General features: G+C 46.3%; 1 protein-coding gene across 4 annotated transcripts in view; it reads left to right on the forward strand.

Moving 5' to 3' along the window:
• The first annotated feature begins 3,530 nt into the window (after positions 1 to 3,530).
• Positions 3,531 to 18,551, forward strand: part of RCAN1 (regulator of calcineurin 1) — a 98,637-nt gene continuing 83,616 nt past the window's right edge. For 2 of the 4 annotated variants that reach the window (XM_025379035.1, XM_025379034.1), the window contains exon 1: positions 3,531 to 3,966. In XM_025379035.1, the coding sequence (XP_025234820.1) occupies positions 3,724 to 3,966 (243 nt within the window). In that variant the 5' untranslated portion in view covers positions 3,531 to 3,723. Of the gene's footprint in view, positions 3,967 to 4,064; positions 4,448 to 4,882; positions 4,936 to 18,551 lie in introns of those variants that run through there. The other 2 variants (XM_025379040.1, XM_025379038.1) reach the window with 2 other exon arrangements.

Consider the following 18,551-nt stretch of genomic DNA (forward strand, 5'->3'; position numbering starts at 1 on the left):
CTGTCTCAGCCTCCCAAGTAGCTGGGATTACAGGCATGCACCACCATGCCCAGCTAATTTTTATATTTTTACTAGAGACAGGGTTTCGCCATGTTGGCCAGGCTGGTCTCAAACTCCTGACCTCAGGTGATCCACCTGCCTTGGCCTCCCAAAATTCTGGGATTACAGGCGTGAGCCACCGCACCGGGCTCTCTGCTTATTTTCTTGTGCGAAGGTCATTGATCTCTTTGAGCCTCAGTTCTAAGAATCTGCAGTAATAACACCAGTTTGTTAAGATGATGTGGGCTAGTTTACGTGTATACCCATTAATGATTTCAGAGCTACACAGAAGAGATTAGTATTATTGTTCTCGGAGTTATATAGACAAGTAATTAATCTGGTCGGAGAACTAAGAAAAGTCACCCTCTTCACTTAGCTTCCTGGGGGAGTGCAGATGGGGAAGGAGAGGAGAGAGGTGGGGATCCACAGATGGGGAGGAAAACGTTTGGTGTGGTCTGTATCTGAGCGATGACCAGCTGCATTCTGGAGTCAGTTACAGGTAACTTTGTCCTCACCACTCGCCTGAGGTTGTTCCTGTTCACTCCTGTCTTAACACATCAGAGAGCCAGCTGCGAGGGTTTGCTCTGCTTGCATGTTGGCTTTCTGTTTTGTTGGTGCTTTCCTTCCCCTTGAACACTTTGTCCAACAGGCCCACTTTGCATGCTGTAAGCAGCTTATGGTAAGCCAGCAATGAAAGAGCATACCGTCCTAAGGATGAAAACACGGACCCACCCAGCAACAGGATGACTGGATGTTGTTTTTCCAAAACCAGTGCCTCATCCTTTTGTTACCCTTTTCACAATGCCTGGCCGAGTTTACCGAGAGTTTTCGGCTTTGCAGTGTCATCCATTCTGCTGCATTTTATCCAATGTCTTGTGGTCTTTTAAAATACCAGCCTCACTGAAAGACAATTTGCATGCCTTGAAATTCACCCTTTAAGGTACAATTCAGTGATTTTTCAGTATATTCAAAAAGCTGTGCAAGTATCACCACAATTGATTTTGGAACATTTTCCTCATCCCCAAAAGAAACCTCGTACCCTTTACCAGTCCTTTCCCATTATCCCCTTTCACAAACCCTGGCACCCGCTGAACTACCTTCTGTCTCTGTGGATTTGCCTATTCTGAACCTTTCATATAGATGGAATAACATGTGGCCTTTTGTGACTGCCTTCTTCCACTTAGCATAATGTTGTTTTCAAGATTCCTCCATGTTGTGGCATGTTATCAGCATTTCATTCCTTTTTAGGGCTGGAAAATATTCCATTGTATGGATATACTCCTGGTTTGTCCATTCTTCAGTTGGTGAACATTTGGACTGTTTCCACTTTTTGGCTATTTTGAATAATGATGCTGTGAACTTTTGTGTACAGATTACTGTGTGGGCATATTTCTTCCTTCTCCCTCCCCTCCTCTCCCCTCCCCTCCCCTCCCCTCCCCTCCCCTCCCCTCCCTTCCTTCCGTTCCCTTTCAGAGTTTTTGCTTTTGTTGCCCAAGCTGGAGTGCAGTGGCGCTATCTCAGCTCACTGCAACCTCCGCCTCCAGGGTTCAAAACATTCTCCTGCCTCAGCCACCCCATACAGGCATGTGTCACCACGCCCAGCTAATTTTGTATTTTTAGTAGAGATGGGGTTTCTCCATATTGGTCAGGCTGGTCTGGAACCCCCAACCTCAGGTGATCCGCCCGCCTCAGCCACCCAAAGTGCTGGGATCACAGGCGTGAGCCACGGCGCCCGACTGTTTTCATTTCTTTTAAGTGTATACCTAGGAGAAGAATTGCTGGGTCATATGGTCATTCTACATAGAACTTTCTGAGGAATTGCCAAATTGTTTTCCAAAGTGGCTGTGCCTTTTTACATGCCCATCAGCAATATATTGTGAACCCTGAAAATTTGAGACGGGTCTCAATTAATTTAGAAAGTTTATTTGCCAAAGTTGAGGGCACACCCATGACAGGCCTCAGGAAGTCCTGAGGACATGTACCCAAGGTAATCAAGGGACAGCCTGGTTTTATACATGTTAGGCAGACATGAGACATCAATCAATATATGTAAGAAGTACATTGGTTTGGTCTGGAGAGGCGGGACAACTTCAAACAAAGGCAGGAAAACTACTGCAAAGGCAGGAGGCTGGAGGGAGAGCTCAGGGTACAGATAGGTGATACACAAACAGTTACATTCTTTGAGTTTCTGATTAGCCTTTCCGAAGGAGGCAAATCTGTCTCGGTGATATGCATCTGTCTTGGTGAGCAGAGGGGTGACTTTGAATGGAATGGGAGGCAGGTTGGCCCTACCCAGCTTCCAGCTTTAGTTTTCCTTAGTGATTTTGGGGGCCCAAGATTTTCCTTTCACATCCTTACATCACATTCTATTTTGTGAGTTACTTCTGCATGGGTATTACTATTCCTCTTGGGTTTCACTCCTTGAGGACACAGACTGCCCTAAGACTGTGATAATAGTAATCATAGAACCATGCACATGGCAAGTTCTGAATAAATCTCAGCTGTTGGTTGGATATACTTTTTGTTATAATTACTAACACTTCCTAACTAGAGAGTAAGCCTACTCTAAGAAAAAATACAACTCTAATTTCACAACCTCCAAAGAACCCAGTGCATAAACAGAGCTACCATTTATTAAGCAATTACCGAATTCTTAGTAATATGTCATTTATTTAGATGAGGAAACTGAGATTCAGTTTATTTGTCCAAGTAGTTAAAAGCAAAGCTGAAATTCAGACCCAAGTTCTCACTGTATCATACTGCCCAAAAAAAAAAGAATTCTATTTTTCAGGAAGAGACATGTCTGCTCACTTGAGGTCCTCTATTTTTCCGCTGTTCCCCAAAGGAAAGGGGTGATCTCTTAATTCTTTCGTTATGTCCTATTGTACATAACATATAGTGGTAATTCAGAAAAATTACTTCTAATTACATAAATTTTGGACAATGGTATAGTGACTAGTACGCTGAAATAGAAAAGTAAGGCATTGTTATCATCGTTCTAGTTCGGTCTTTATTGCGACTATATCTGACAATATACGGTAAGCATCTAACCACTTGCCAGTGGCCACAGAGCCACAGCGAGACTAGGTCTCGCTTAAATTCCCAAAAGTGGGTCCCTGTGCTTCAAAACGTCACCACATGGGAACCACAGAAACGTTGCCTCCCCAGTTATTACCCCAAGGGCCCAAGAGCCGAGGACTCTACCCGGCGCCCTTCAGCGGGCACCAGCTGTCAGAAAAGCGGAACTGGCAACGAGGACTTTGCCCCTAACCAACATGGCCGCCCTGAGGCTTCGGGCTTCGGGCGGCAGAAGGAGGGTCACGTGAAGAGAATTCCGTTTCTTTATTGGCCCCGTCTCCTGGAAGGGCGGGGTACAATAGCCCAACCGGCGCCGGCCTTAAAGGGGCCACCGTTGGCTCCGCCGGTGGCCGGCCGTAGGGGCTGGGCGGGCGGGCTGGCGACGCACCGGGTTTCTGCCCCTCCCGCGCAGAACGGTGACGGGCGGGGCCGGCGCTGGGAGGCCGTGTCGCTGGGAGCCTGGTGACAGCCCGCCGCCTGCCGCCGCGCGATCCCGAGGGGGTTAACCGCAGAGCTGCCGGCCGGGCGCAGACGGGAACGCGTGAGGCGCCGGCGCGCGAGCCCGGCGCAGCCCGCTGGGGAGCATAGGGTCGCGCGGGCGCGGGGATGGAGGACGGCGTGGCCGGGCCCCGGCTCGGGGCGGCGGCGGAGGCGGCCGAGGCGGGAGCGCGGCCGGGGGTGACGCTGCGGCCCTTCGCGCCCCTCTCGGGGCCGGCAGAGGCGGACGAGGGCGGCGGCGACTGGAGCTTCATTGACTGCGAGATGGAGGAGGTGGACCTGCAGGACCTGCCCAGCGCCACCATCGCCTGCCACCTGGACCCGCGCGTGTTCGTGGACGGCGTGTGCCGGGTGAGTGCCGCGCCGGGCGGGCCGTCGGGGCGGAGGGCGGACACTTGTTGCCCGAGGAGGCGGCGCGGGTCGCAGCGCCCAGTCCCGGCCACGAGCGGGGCTGGGAGGCAGCGACGCCCCCGGGGCCCCGGGCCGCGGACCCCTCAGGGCTGGGGCGTGGGGGCGGCGCCCCGAGGGTCTCGGTCCCCGAGCACCCCCGGGGCGCGCGCAGCTCACCGCGGGGTCCCACAGGCTCGTCCCGGCCCCAGTGTGCGCCCAGGCTGGTGCGACCAGCGGGGTGAATTCGCTCCCCAAGGTGGGGCAGCGCCGCCGCCCCCCGCGCTCTCGCCATGGCCCCGCGTTTACGCGCTGGAGGAGGGGGTCACCTCATTCCTAGGGAGGAGGAATCAGACGTTGAGCGGCGACGCGACTCAGTGTTCATAAATAGGACGATGTCCCTGCATTCCCAATCTGCACTATTGGAAGAAAAGCCAATGTTTGGGTGAGGATCCGTGGTTGCTCATTAGCCAGCGGCTAGCCAGTTTCGGTGGAATGGCGTTGGGGGGAAGGGGACCATCTTTCAGACCTTTAGGATATTTAGTCAAGAACCTTGCCCCCTTGTATGAAGGTGTGGCTTGCTGCCATCGGGGACACCCAGTACATGGGGAGTTGACTCCCTCCCCCGCCTCTCCCCCGCAAAATCCACACAATTTATACACGTTGGAGGGTTAGGGGCAGGTATGAATAATCAATAATGGTGGTGGGAAGGAGGAATTTATTTCAAATCTGCAGTTATTGTGCAGAGCAAAATTTGGACAGCGTGGGCGTCGCAGAATGAAACCGGTCTTTGAGAGATGCCCCATTAGGAGAGCAGCTGTCAAAAAAAGCAGTGCTTTCAGCGCTTGGCTGTGGGTCCACAAATGCTGTCAATGAACTATAGTTGAAGGCTGCTGCCAATACACCACCACTGTGAAACACAGAATGGTGTGCGTAAATGTCATTTATTTATAACTTATATGTTCACTTACTTTCTGAAAGGAATTACAATGGCCGTGTGCTTAGGTAAGCTTCCAGGCATGCTTTCTAGAGCAACAATTGTCAGGAACTCAGGGTCTTACTGATTGATCTTACTCTAAAACCTTTTCCCCTCCGTATAAACTAAGCGCTAGCCAGCATTTCAGTGCTTTTCCTCAGGCGTTCTAGGCTGTCTTTCTGCTAGAACCAGGTCAAGTAACGTAAGACGGCACTTACTTGCAGTGTTGGAGAGAATTCTTTCCAGTGTTGGAGACAACCCTGAAATTGCGTTACGTGAAAGTTTGCCCACTTCACTAGCTATTCATTTTAACAAATACTTACTGAGACTTTGCTGCGGGATAGGTACTGTCCTAGGCTCTGAGGCTACATCAGTAAATAAAATAACATTTCAGCCTCCAGGGCGACCTTTTTTTGGAAGAGAAACAAGCAATAAAGAAATATCAAATATATCAGAAAGTAATGATGCTATAGGAAAAAGTAAGACTTGGAAGGCAGGAGGAGGGAGTGGAGGTCTGGGAGAGGAGGGGAAATGGCTATTTTCCATAAGATGATCAGGGAAGGTCTTACTGACTCGGTGATATTTTGAGCAGAGACGATGTAGCTTCATTCAGGCTTTGCTGTTGATTGAGTGCTTACCGTGTTCCAGCCACTGGTTTAGGCCCAGATGATAGAGCGGGGAACATTTCAAGCTCCCTGCTTTCATGGAGCTTAGGATCCAGTAGTTGAGGGGGAGATAGACAATAGAAAAAAGGCAAGTGAACAAGATCATTTTGGATAGTGATAAATGCAATGAAGAGACGGAAACAGGTGGATAGAGAGCAAGGGGAGGGGGCTTGGTCAGAGCGGTCAGGTCCTAATGCTGTGGGGGTTCATAGGTTTTTTTTTGAAGAGCTGGTGAATTGGGGCAGGCCTTAAGGAACCAACAAGGGATGTCCAGGCCTGCAGCCATGAGCAACAGCTGGATGCTGGAGTTGGGGGAGGAAGTCACATGGCCAGAAACCCAGGTGAGGAGCCGCCTGCCTGGAGCCGTAGACTTGAAGGTGTGGAGTTGAGATGCTAAGGCAGGGTACAGGCAGGGAAGAAATTCCCAGGCTTCTGATCTCATTGGCAGAACTCAAAGGGCAGCCAGGAGGCAAGGGAGCCCCAGAAGTGGAGTCCATAGGTTGGGTCATCCTCTCAGGGCCCACAGAAGGGTAGATAATGGCTCTGGGGACAGTGTGGATAAAGGGGACTTACACAGAGGAGTCAGCAGGGAGCCACTTTAGATGGAGTGGCCCAGGGAGGCCTCTGTACAGCCTGGACCAGGCTGACAGGAGGAAGCTCCCTGAGGAGGTGTTTGTGTGGCCGGCGTCCTGGCAGAGGGACTAGCAGGTGCAGAAGCTCCAGTGCAGGGTGAACTCCATGTATTTAAAGGACATGAAGGGTTGCATGAGTGACAGAGAGGTGGGAGGTGGCTGAGGTTGGTTGGATAAGCAGCCAGAAAACATGCCCCTGGGGCCATGGTAAGGATTCAGGTGTGATTCTAACTGCACAGCCTGGTGGAGAATGGCCTTCAGGAGGGAAACTAGGTGGGCTAGAGAGGAAGCAAGGAGACCTGGTAGGAGGCTTTTGCCATCATCCAGGGGAGATAGGAAGGGAGTGGAACTAGGGTGGTGGTATTGGAGACGGAGAAAGGGGTACAGCCTCCATCTGAGCCTCTTCTCTCCATTCGGAGAATCTGGAGCTTCAGAATGGGGGTGAGGGAGGGTTGTGCACTGGTGTTCAATTCTAGGGTCCTGTAAGATGTACAGCCATCAGTGAAAACCCAAAAACCAGCTGGGCTAAGGGAGTCCCAGTCTCTGAAGGCAAACAGTTTTATGCAGTGGGCAACCCAAGAGCTAAAGTCACGGCGGGTCCTTGATAAGCCTTCCAGCAAGTGGACCATTTCTCATTTAGCTGAAAGCATCCTTCTAAGTGGGAATATGTAGTTTCTGAGGGTTCAATCTGGCAGCCTTACTATTAAGACTGGGGTGTCACCTTTGGATGATGTAATTTAAATGTGAGTCCACTTTAGGTTGGTGGTATCTCCCCTTGTGTAAACAGATCATTAACTGCAATGCTGACAAAGTCCCTGGGGGTCTGGCCGTCCCCTCCTTAGCCAGTCTGTTGGATCTGGAGAGTGATGGTGTGAGGAAAAAAGACTGGATCAAACTTCTTTACATATAGTCACATGATTCTGTAAGCTTAGTCTTAAAGGAAAAAAAAAAATTGACCTGAACTACAGTTCTTTTGAAAATTTATGTCGGAAGCTGTTTTGTAACTATAATTAGCTTGGCCTGATACGTAAGATTTGTTTTCGTTGGCTGGCTCAGTATCAATATTGTAAATACTGTATAAGGAGTTTGTTAATTAAATGTATTAGAGATTCATACTGTTACAGATGAATGAAAACTTTTATTAAAATATGATTATTTTCTGTTTGTACAAATATTTGACGAACATATTCCATTATAGTACTCTTTTCGTGAGTCTTTTTTTCTTTTCTATTTAGAAAAGCAAAGCAATTCAAAATGCTTTGAACCGGTGATTACATGTGCTTTGAATTGCTGAAAATGGTTAGTTGGTTCACTGGAATAAGAGTTTATTCAGTCATCATCAAGCTGACCAGGAATTTAAGAGTTCTCAGATAATATTCTGTTCATTTCCAAGCTGGGAATATAGTTCCGTATAGTAATGGAAACAAATACCCCTTTTTCAGTTGTCCAAAATATGAATGTATACTTGATTCATAGAACTTTGTCTGAAGGCTAAGTCAGAAAATTATAGAAAAATTTACTCTTTTCTCTTGAGTAAACTTACTTTAAAAAAAAAAAAAACAAACTCACCTAAGATTTGTGACAGATACAGTATTATGATGACTTTCTTTTAATAACAAAATATTCAGATCAGCATAAAAGAAGTAGAGGTGACATCCTTACATTCTTTATGTGAGTGGAGACCTTTAAGCAGTGCTTCCAACCTTAGCTGCACGTCACAGTCTCTAGGGAGTTTTGAAAAATTCCCATTTCCAGGCCACTCCAATCCCATTCCAATCTCTGGGGCTGGGAATCACCTGGAAAGCTCCTCAGATAATTCTGATAGTTGAGGTTGAGATTCGTTGTCTGAAGTCAGGGTTTGGCCTGACCAGAGGCATCTTATATCTTAAAAAGATCCCTGAAAATATGATGAAGCTCCACTTCCAGCTAGATGACTTACCCTTTCTGTGCCTCGATTTCCTGAACTGGGAACCAGGCCCTTGGTCTGCAGGCTTCCTTCTCCTGAGTATTGTTTGACCCTGTGGCCTGCAGGCAGGGTTACTGGCACCCGCAGACCAGGAGATGGGGCATTTGTTTCAACCTTAGGTTGCCTCCCTTCGCGTTAATTGCTCACTCTCCACCCAAACGGCGGATCACGCACTTGGCCTCCCAAAACTTGTTTTCTGGTAGCAAGACATCATTCGAAAGCAATTTGATGATTGAAGTGTTTGAGGACCTAAGGTGGCCCTGCTGATGTACACAGTTTCCACTCCTGAGGTTGTATATACTTGGCTGCATTTCTGCCTGTTCCTTTTCCAAGTCAGTCTGTCGTAGCATATTGTAGAATGTGACATCCTAGCGGGAGAGTAACAGTTGGGTTCTATTGCACTGGAAAATCCAGGCAGTTTTAGGCCATTTTCACTTTTCACCCTAGTGTGAGGGTGAGGCATGCGGTTTCTCAGATTTAAATTATGAATAAAATTTCCCCTTAAATGGTCTTATCTCCAATATGGTATGGCGTTTAATTTATTTGGGAAGGTTCAGAATGTTGTACATTTTTGAAAGCTACATGTTACATATGTGCGAAGTTTATTTTCAGTTATCCACTATTTTTCTAATTTTAGGGTTACTGACTCTAAAATCAGATGTTTTTGACATCCAGAGCTGCTTTTAATCCTCCTCACCACTCCACCCCCTAACAAGTGCTTGGTTCCCCTCTCATCTCAATCTGCTGTCATCTTCATTACTTACAGCATTTTTTCCTCCATAGCAGTAGCTTTAAATGTTACTGCCTGCAACTTCAGGCTTTTCCAGCCTCAGGACAATTACATAAAGGAACAAAAAATAGGCTTTGTGCTAGAGCAGAATAGCTAAAGCAGGGGGGCTGTTGGTTCCCATGTTTATAAGTCAGGCTATATTCTTTGTCTGTTTGTTTCTCTCCTTTTAAAAAAATGTGATCCACTCATTTTCATACATATCACCGAGGGGCCTGTTTGCGCAGGTCTGGGAATGCATCACTCCTGGTACAGTAACAGTGACTGTGCACACATCAGCGTGTGTGGGATGGGTAGACCCTGGTGTACATTTTCTATGTGGAATCATTAGGACTCATTGCAAGGATGCTTGGAAAGTGCCAGTCATGTCACATACAGTTCAGTTGTGAGAGACAATTTTTTCCTTTGTAAATACTAGTCACCATCAAAGCATGAGCTTGCTGATGAGACACAGCCAATCATTCTGCCGTGATCTCTGAGCATTAGGAGGCTATACCATGGCAGTAGAAAGTAAAAATGGCTCTTCTTGGGAAAAGCAGAAACATTTTCAAAGTGTAACATCAGGAGAATATCAATTACCTTAACTCAAACTTTAACGTTGGGGAAAGGGTTGGCTTCATGTTGTGTAAATTTCAATCATTGTAGAAATTCTTTATTTGAAATAGTTGGGGTAGGGTTGTTTTATTTATTTTCATCTCTGAAGATTTAATTGGGTTTAATATGCTCACATTCCCCAGTGAAGTCTACCTGAGGAGGCTGGGAAGCATACTGGTTAAGGCTATGGGTCTTAAGCATGCCTTTCCCACTTACGCAGTGTGACTCTGGGTAGCTATTTATCCTACCGATGCCTTGGTTTCCCTGCCTGTAAATGGGACTGTTGATAGTACTCACATTTTATGATACATATAAAATGCCTGTCAGAGTGATTGGGTCTATATATACAATATAGGTTTGTGTATTAGTTATCTGCTGCCGTGTAACAAATGAACCCAACATTTAGTGGCTTAAATAATCAATGTTAATTATGTCACAGTGTCTGTGGGTCAGAAATTCAGGGATGGCTTAGGCTGGTGCCCCTGCCTCAGAGTCTCTACCACGGCTGCAATAAAATACCAGTTGTGGTTTCATCTGAAGGCTGAACTGAAGGAGTGGTATCTACTGCCAGGCTCACTTGTGTGGCAGATGCTGCACCCTCTCCGTAGGTGGCTTGCAGCATGGTGGCAGGTGTCCCTCAGAGCAAGCCAGATGGAATGGACTCCACCATCTTTTTGTAGCCTAATCTCAGTGATATCCCATCACTTTCGCTGTACTCTATTCCTGAGAAGTGAGTTGGTAAGTGCAAATCTCACTCAGGGAGAGGCAATTGCAAAAGGACATGAATACCAGGACATGGGGATCTCTGGGGGCCATCCTACAGGCCAGTGGTCCCCAACATTTTTGGCACCAGGAACCAGTTTCATGGAAGACAGTTTTTCCACAGACCAGGGGGCAGGGAGCTAGTTTTGGGATAATTCAAATGCATTACATTTACTGTGTACTTTAGTTCTATTATTATATAATAAAATAATTATACAACTCACCATAATGTAGAATTAGTGGAAGCCCTAAGCTTGTTTCCCTGCAATTAGATGGTCCCTTCTGGGGGTGATGGGAGACAGTGACAGATCATCAGGCATTAGATTCTCATAAGGAGCGGGCAACCGAGATCCCTCACATGCACAGTTCACAATAGGGTTCATGCTCCTATGGGACTGTGCTGCCGCCAGACCTCAGGCGGTAATGTGACCAATGGGCAGCGGCTGTAAACACAGATGAAGCTTTGCTGGCTCACCCGCCACTCACCTCCTGCTGTGCGGCCTGCTTCCTAACAGGCCATGGACTGGCACTGGTCTGTGGCCTGGAAGTTGGCAACCCCTGCTATAGGCTGCCTACCACAGATAGATATTCGTTAGTGCACGTTTTTCTTTGTAAACTTTTTTGACTTCTGTGGAACAATCCGTGTTTAGAAATGCATAGGAAGATTTCTTTCTAAGGCCGGGCGTGGCGACTCATGCCTATAATTCCAACACTTTGGGAGGCCAGGAGTTTGAGACCAGCATGGCCAACATGGTGAAACCCCATCTCTACTAGAAAACACAAAAATTAGCTCAGCGCCGTGGCGTGCGCCTATAGTCCCAGCTACTCAGGAGGCTGAGGCTGAGAACCGCTTGAACCCTGGAGGCAGAGGTTGCAGTGAGCTGAGATTGCACCACTGCACTCCAGCCTGGGATACAGAGCAAGACTCTGTCTCAAAAGAAAAAAAAAAAAAAGGGAGCAAATGCAAACGAATCTCTGACATTATTAAAAAGACTTATTTGCGGGGGGGGGGGGGAGGATTTTTTTTCTAATCTGATTTTTTTCTTTTTAGCTTCAGCTGCATAAAAGAATACAGTTTTAGCCGCTACAGTTTAACATGGAACACTTCATTGAGAGGACTATAGCTAGGTTACTAAGTTTCTAAGTATCAAGAACAGTTACCTGCCATATTTCTGAACAAAGAACTCGGGAAACTAAACCTTTTATAACTTGGAAAGGTCCAGTACTTTTCCTTTAGTTACTAATTTCAGCAGGTGCCACATGAAATTCCCATGTGCAATCATAATTAATGCCAAAGAGAGAGATATTTGAGGTCAGCCTGAATTCACAATTCAGAGACAAAAATGTTATTTAATTCATAAAGTTCCTCAACATAACAATAACTTGTCTTATTTTATCACTGTATTAATCTTCTTAGGCTGCCATAACAAAAAACACAGACTAGGAGGCTTGAGCAACAGAAATGCATTTCCCACAGTTCTGGAGGCTGCAAGTCTGAGGTCAAGGTCCCAGCATGGTCCGTTTCTGGTGGCCTCTCCTCTGGGGTGCAGATGGCCCCCTTCTCCCCATGTCCCTACGTGGTCTTTCCTCTGTGTGTGGAGAGAGGAGCAAGCTCTCTGGTGTCTCTTCTTATAAGAACACTAATCCTATTATATTGGGGCCCCACCCTTCCGACCTCCTTTAGCCTAATTACTTCCTTAGAGGCCTCATCTCCAAATAAAGCCACACTGGGGATTAGGGCTTCCGCATTTGGATTTGGGGGATGCAAGCGTTTAGTCCTTAATAATCACCTTTAATTTTTGTTAGTCTTTGTGCTTTAAAGATAATAAAATAGTTTCTCTTCATTAATATGAACTGCTTTATTTTGTATATTAAGTACCCTGTTTATGTAATACATGTCACGGGTGCACCTAGCTGGGGCCAGTGTCACAGGCAGTAAAGGAATTTACCAGGACAGTTGTAGGTAAAGAAAGCCAGATTTATTAGAGAAAGTATGAAAATATGTTGCAGGGGTGCAACAGGCAGCACAGCAGAGAAGGGGCTGTCTGCCAAGCAGCAGAGGCTGGAAGGAAGCTCTATAGGCTTGTGCTGGAGGGGACTATGTGCTGAACAAGGTCACCGTGCCTGGGGGTTGTTTGTGATTAGCCATTTCTCAGAATTGCTGTTCATTGCTCTCCCCCATCTGGGGCCCTTTTCTCATTGTTGTTTACTTATCAGGACTCCACAATATATATCATTTTATCTTTACAAGAACCCTGTGGCATAGGTACTGTTATCATCCCCATTCTACAGGGGAGGAATCTGAGGCCAAGTAACCTGTCTGAGGTCACATAGGTAAGGAACTGTTGGTCCCTAGACTCAAACCCAGTTTCAGCTAACTCTAAAGCCTGTGCTGCTCATCATCTTTTTTTTTTTTCTTTTTGAGGCAGAGTCTTGCTGTGCTGCCCAGGCTGGAGTACAATGGCACGATCTTGGCTCACTGCAACCTCCGCCTCCCAGGTTCAAGTGATTCTCCTGCCTCAGCCTCCTGAATAGCTGGGATTACAGGCGCCTGCCACCACGCCTAACTAATTTTTGTATTTTTAGTAGGGATGAGGTTTCACCATGTTGGCCAGGTTGGTCTCGAACTCCTGACCTTGTGATCCACCCCTCTCGGCCTCCCAAAGTGCTAAGATTACAGGCGTGAGCCACTGTGCCCAGCTGCTGCTCATCATCTTAAAGTGTGGCCTTAATGCAAGTGAATTTTTCATATACCTTTCACATCTCATTTCAATCCTAGGACAGTTCTGTGAAGAGAGTATTTTTACCTATGGGAAACCGAGATTCACATGAGTTACGACTCTTCATTCTTTCCGTCATGTATTTATATTGTATTTGGGTTCTCTAGAGGGACAGAACTAATAGGATAGATCGATATATATAAAGGGGAGTTAAAGGGGAATTTATTAAGGAGTATTGACTCACACAATCCCAAGGTGAGGTCCGACAATAGGCTGTCTACAAGCTGAGGAGCAAGGAAGCCAGTCTGAGTCCCAAAGCTGAAGAGTTTGGAGTCTGATGTTCGAGAGCAGGAAGCATCCAGCACAGGAGAAAGATGGAGGCTGGGAGGCTAAGCCAGTCTACTCTTTTCACAATCTTCTGCCGCTTTTATTCTGGCGGCTGATTAGATGGTGCCCACCCAGATAGAGGGTGGGTCTGCCTTTCCCAGCCCACTGACTCAAATGTTAATCTCCTTTGGCAACACCCTCACAGACACATTCAGGAACAACACTTTGCATCCTTCAATCCAATCAAGTTGACACTTAATATTAACTATCACATATATGTAATGGATGTTTATGCGTGCCAATGGCGTGCCAGGCAGGTGGCACCCTGGTGCTCAGGTGGAAGGCAGTGCCTGGACACTGGCGCCAGGCAGACCCAGATTTGAATCCTGGCTCCATCATTCCATTCATTCATTCATTTATTCAACACATACCTTTTGGGTGCTACCTATGTTCTGAGCACTGTGCTGGTTGCAAAACCAGCTGCAGGACCCCAGGCTGGCAGCCCACTTCCCCAGTGTAAGGAGGGCACAGCCCTAGACAGATCTTGGTGAATGACAGACACCACCTCTCCCTTCATGGAACTCAGAGCCCACTTGCCTCTCACTCCCCACACCCTCATAAGGTAAATCCGACTTTTCCAAATAGGAATCTGCTCAAAAAAGAGCATTTCTTCAGTGTGATTCTAGTTCTTTTCCATACAGCTTCTCTGGCTTCCACCCATACGCTGTTTTGTCCAGCATTTGGCTAGAGAGGAGATACATTTCAGTCACTTAAACTTTGTGTCTTCAATGGGTCTTGGAAACATATGCAGTACTGATCTGAGATGAACTGTGTGTCAGGGATGATTTAAATGACCCCAAGATGGCTGGGTGCTGTGGCTTATCCCTGTAATTCCAGCACTTTGGGAGGCTGAGGCAGGCAGATCATCTGAGGTCAGGAGTTCAAGACCAGCCTGGCCAACATGGCAAAAGCCCATCTCTACTAAAAAATACAAAAATTAGCCAGGCGTGGTGGTGGGTGCCTGTAATCCTAGCTACTCGGGAGGCTAAGGCAGGAGAATTGCTTGAACCCGGGAGGCGGAGGTTGCAGTGAGCCAAAGTCGTGCCACTGCACTTCAGCCTGGATGACAGAGCAAGCTGCGTCTCAGAAAGAAAAAAAAGTGACCCCAAGATGGATTCTGTCTGGTTACTGCTTGAAGATTTCCCAAAAATAGCCTCACAATGCCAGATTACTTGAGTAAAATGTTTCTCAAAACGTCTGCCAGTCATTGAAGACTTTTCCAAATGTCATGATAGCAATATTGATTGATAAGGTGACATGTCTCATCCCACTTTGTCCATCCTGGTTTATGCCTGTCATCCAAGGAAAATCATTAGTAGCAACCCCTCCCACTCTGAAGCTTGAATGATAAATTATAATTAGTAATTATATAATCAATTATAGGTCCCCTATTTACTTAACACTTACCACTTGTGCCAGATATTTTAAGTACATCACCTCTTTGAATCCTCCTTACAACCTTCTAAGACATATACTATTATTTCCCCGTTTCGTAGATGAAGCTTCTTCACCCTTTGTAAAAATAATAAGCACTGTGGAATCCCGGGGTAACTGGATATCCGACTCTGGGGCTCTCGAAGTCCTGGGGCAAGAAGGTTCTTCTGAGGCTGTGCCTTTCATCTCTTCAATGAGAAATTCGTGCTGAGAAGGGTGACGAAATGTCCTCAAGGGTGCTCGATAGATATTGGCAGAACTCAAAAGCAGGTCTTTTTTTCTTGCAGCCTGCTGGTTTTACTCTGCCCACTTAATTCTCTGACGAATAATGTTCTCCCCTTTCCCAGAGCCATCCAAAAGAACCCGGAGCATATAAACCGGGAGGACTTCGGGAGTCCAAGCCAGCTGGACCAGGGGTACCCGGTAACATTGCCGGGGAAGGCTGTCCCAGGCTGCAGGTAGGGGGCTGCAGGAGAGCAGTCTCCAGCTTGTGGAGGGGCCTGAGAGCTTTGCACCTAGGGCTAGTCCAATGCTGGTCAAAGACCAGTGGTCACCGCTGGGGGGCAGTAACTTCATGTGTGTTCTGCAGTGGAGCTTGCTGGTTGACTTACACTTTATTTCAGGCATCAAAGGCAAAGTGCACTTTCAGAAGGGAGAAGTCATGCCTTGTGCTGCAGAGAAGCTATTATTATAAAGATAAGTGTGTAATTGAACCTTTCAAGTGGAGAACACCCCTCTCCCTCCAGCAGAAACCATGCAGGTGAGAAAGCCGCTTCCGGAGTGGACCTATTCCCTGCTGCTGGGAGATGCTGCCCCCTTTGTTTAGAATACAAGTAGGGGAGCGAGACCACCTGAGGGGGAGACTTTTGAAAGGAATGACCCTCCTCCTGAAGATGACTGAAATTGTCAGCATTATCATGAAAAGAATATGAAATATGAAAAATCAGCATAAAGAAATATAGAGAGAGAACTCAGATGAAAACATTTTATTTCAGAGATAATGGGAATTTTCTGAGCGGGCTTCAGATACTAGGTGACTCAGTAGATTAAGAAGGAAAAGCTTTTGCTAGTAGGCAGGTCACCCGGATGATTCCAGAATTACACCGCTCTGGTCCAGTAGTGACAGTGTTCTGGGCTGGAGTCACGATTCTGGGGAATTTGTACAGCTTCCCTCACATGCACCCAACCTGTGGTTCTCAGGGCTGGTCCGCAATCAGTGCAACTGCTGTGCAGCTCCTCAAAACAGACCACCCTTCAGAAAAATTCGCTGTGTTACAGTTCATGAACTGCCTGGAAACACCTGCAGGTGTCTGGAAAGTGATTCGGGGTACATGACATTGGTATCACTTTCTAGAATAGCTGAATTCGAGATGTATCTTTCAAACTAGATACAGGGTGAAATGGTGTGGGGTAGAGCGCTTGTTGGTTGTGGGGGTGACTTTAGCATAGAACATTCTGTGTTGCATTTGTGGCTTGGAATGAAGTGGACGCCGCTGGCTGCCTTCAGGGCTGTGCCTGAGATTCTGAGCATCTTCAGCTTTGTGTCTGTAAAGAGGGCCAGATGGTGGCTTACTAGGATGCTATGAGAATTGCACGTAGCATAGTAACCTTTGTGATCGTATCGAGGACAGGAGATACTCAGAAAATATTTATTTAGTCTTTATCAAGGATCTTGTTTTCATGTCAATGAGTATGTTGTTACCGGTTTTATATTAGGTCACTGTTTGATTTTTGCTTATTTTTCTGTGTATTTATTTTCTTTTCCCTAGGTGCAGGGTTTGTTGCTGCTTATTAATCTTAGTAATTTTCATGGCTCAGCTGAGAGTGCAGTGAGTGTGAAGGTGTGTATACCTACACTTGTGATCACTGTTATCTCTGAATGCTGAATGTGGACAGCATTCACCTTTATGGATGGACACCCACCTTAGTTTAGAGTTGTTCTTGTTAAGCTACAGCAATGTACAGCAGTCAGGAGGGTTGGCCTGGATTCAAATCCCAGCTCTGCCAGCAACCGGCTGTGTGACCTTGGGCAAGTAACTTAACTTCTCTGTTCTTAGGACTCCTGGTTTCTCAAGTGGGATTATAAAAGCCCCTGCCTCCTGGGGTTGTGTTGTGAGGATGAAAGGACATAATACAAATAGAGAGCTTACAATAATATCAGGCTTATGGTAAGTGGTTAGTGTGAGTTAGCAATTTTATTAAAATGCAAAGATTACAGTGTCTACATTGCTTGCAGCTGCTTAACCTGTTCCTGGAACAGTGCCTGCCACATAGTAGGCACTTAATAAATATTTGTGTATGAGTGGAAGTAAAAAACCATCATGAACGTGAAAATATTGTTCAGTCTATTAAACAGCAAACTTTATTTTCCCATGAGTAACTTAGGCACTTTCAGAAACTGTGTGTATTTTTTCAGGCCAGTGGGTTCTGCAGCTTAAAAAATGTGCCTGCAGGCATGTGTGTTTGTGAACTCATGTGCATGTGTGTATGAAATGAGCAGATTTAGATGCTGAATATTCAGAATACCGTAGCACCATATATGCTATGCCAGCAGACTAGCAAGGCTTATTAACACTTATAAATGCTTAGAAAAGCCTGTATTAATTTCACTATAGTATGTTGAGACTTTGCTAAAAGGATGTTTTAATGTGAAATGAGCTTTGCTACAAAGTTGCAAAAAACTTAAGATTATAAACACTTTTTGGAAAATAAATCTCAACATAATGAATATGAAGGCCTCATGAACTATAAACCATAAAAATCATTATTATTGAAGAAAGAAATCCTAGGCTTCTTAGCATAATTTAAAATAAAAATATTGTAACTGAGAAATAAATGCTAATGCTTAGTGGTGAGGTTTTTCTCCTGTCTCCTCACCTCCTTTCCTTTCTCTCCCTCTCTCCTGACCTTCCACTTCCCCCTCCTTTCTCCCTTCTCTCTCCTGGTTGCTAGAATGCCTTTTAGAGGAAAAACAGACTTTTTCAGAAATACATTGTCATCTGCTAAATCTCCACCTACTGCACCAGCCAGCCTGAGCACCCTGCTAGGAGGTGGCTGGTCATTCTTTGCCGTATCTTGCCCTAAGAGGGCAAAATCAAGTTGTGATAGTTCCTATCTCTGAATGCTGCCCTGGTTTCCATTAGATTATGCTGGGGAAGATGACCTTTCTTAATGAAAGTAGGCAGCACCCTGCTGTGCTTTTAATTAAATGAACTAACCTTTAAAAACGCGACTCTCAGCCCTGCAGCAGCATGCCACCCAGCAGTCTGTCCCCAGTGATGGTACTGTGAGCCACACCTGTGTCATAGGGAGGTACCAGGGACTGAAGATCGGAGTGAGGGGCTTTAGCATAGAGTGATTTAGACTCGTGGTTGTTAGGGCCAGTTCTCTGTGCTTTAGGTTCAGGGTTACTTGTCCCTTATCTACCCTTCTAGCCAGAGAACACAACACAGCCATTACAAGCTGACTTAAGCAAAAAGTTACCCTCCAGTTGCAATAGGTCTCCACCTATTGCTCTTGCTGCCCACAAGGCTATTTAATGGCATTGGGGAGAAATGCCTGAAGAGCACAACTCATAGTAAGTACCATTTGCTGATAGTCAGCACCAACTATAGATTGTCACATTC

This window comes from Theropithecus gelada, chromosome 3 (genome assembly GCF_003255815.1).
Source record: "Theropithecus gelada isolate Dixy chromosome 3, Tgel_1.0, whole genome shotgun sequence".
In the NCBI taxonomy this organism is placed as follows: domain Eukaryota; kingdom Metazoa; phylum Chordata; class Mammalia; order Primates; family Cercopithecidae; genus Theropithecus; species Theropithecus gelada.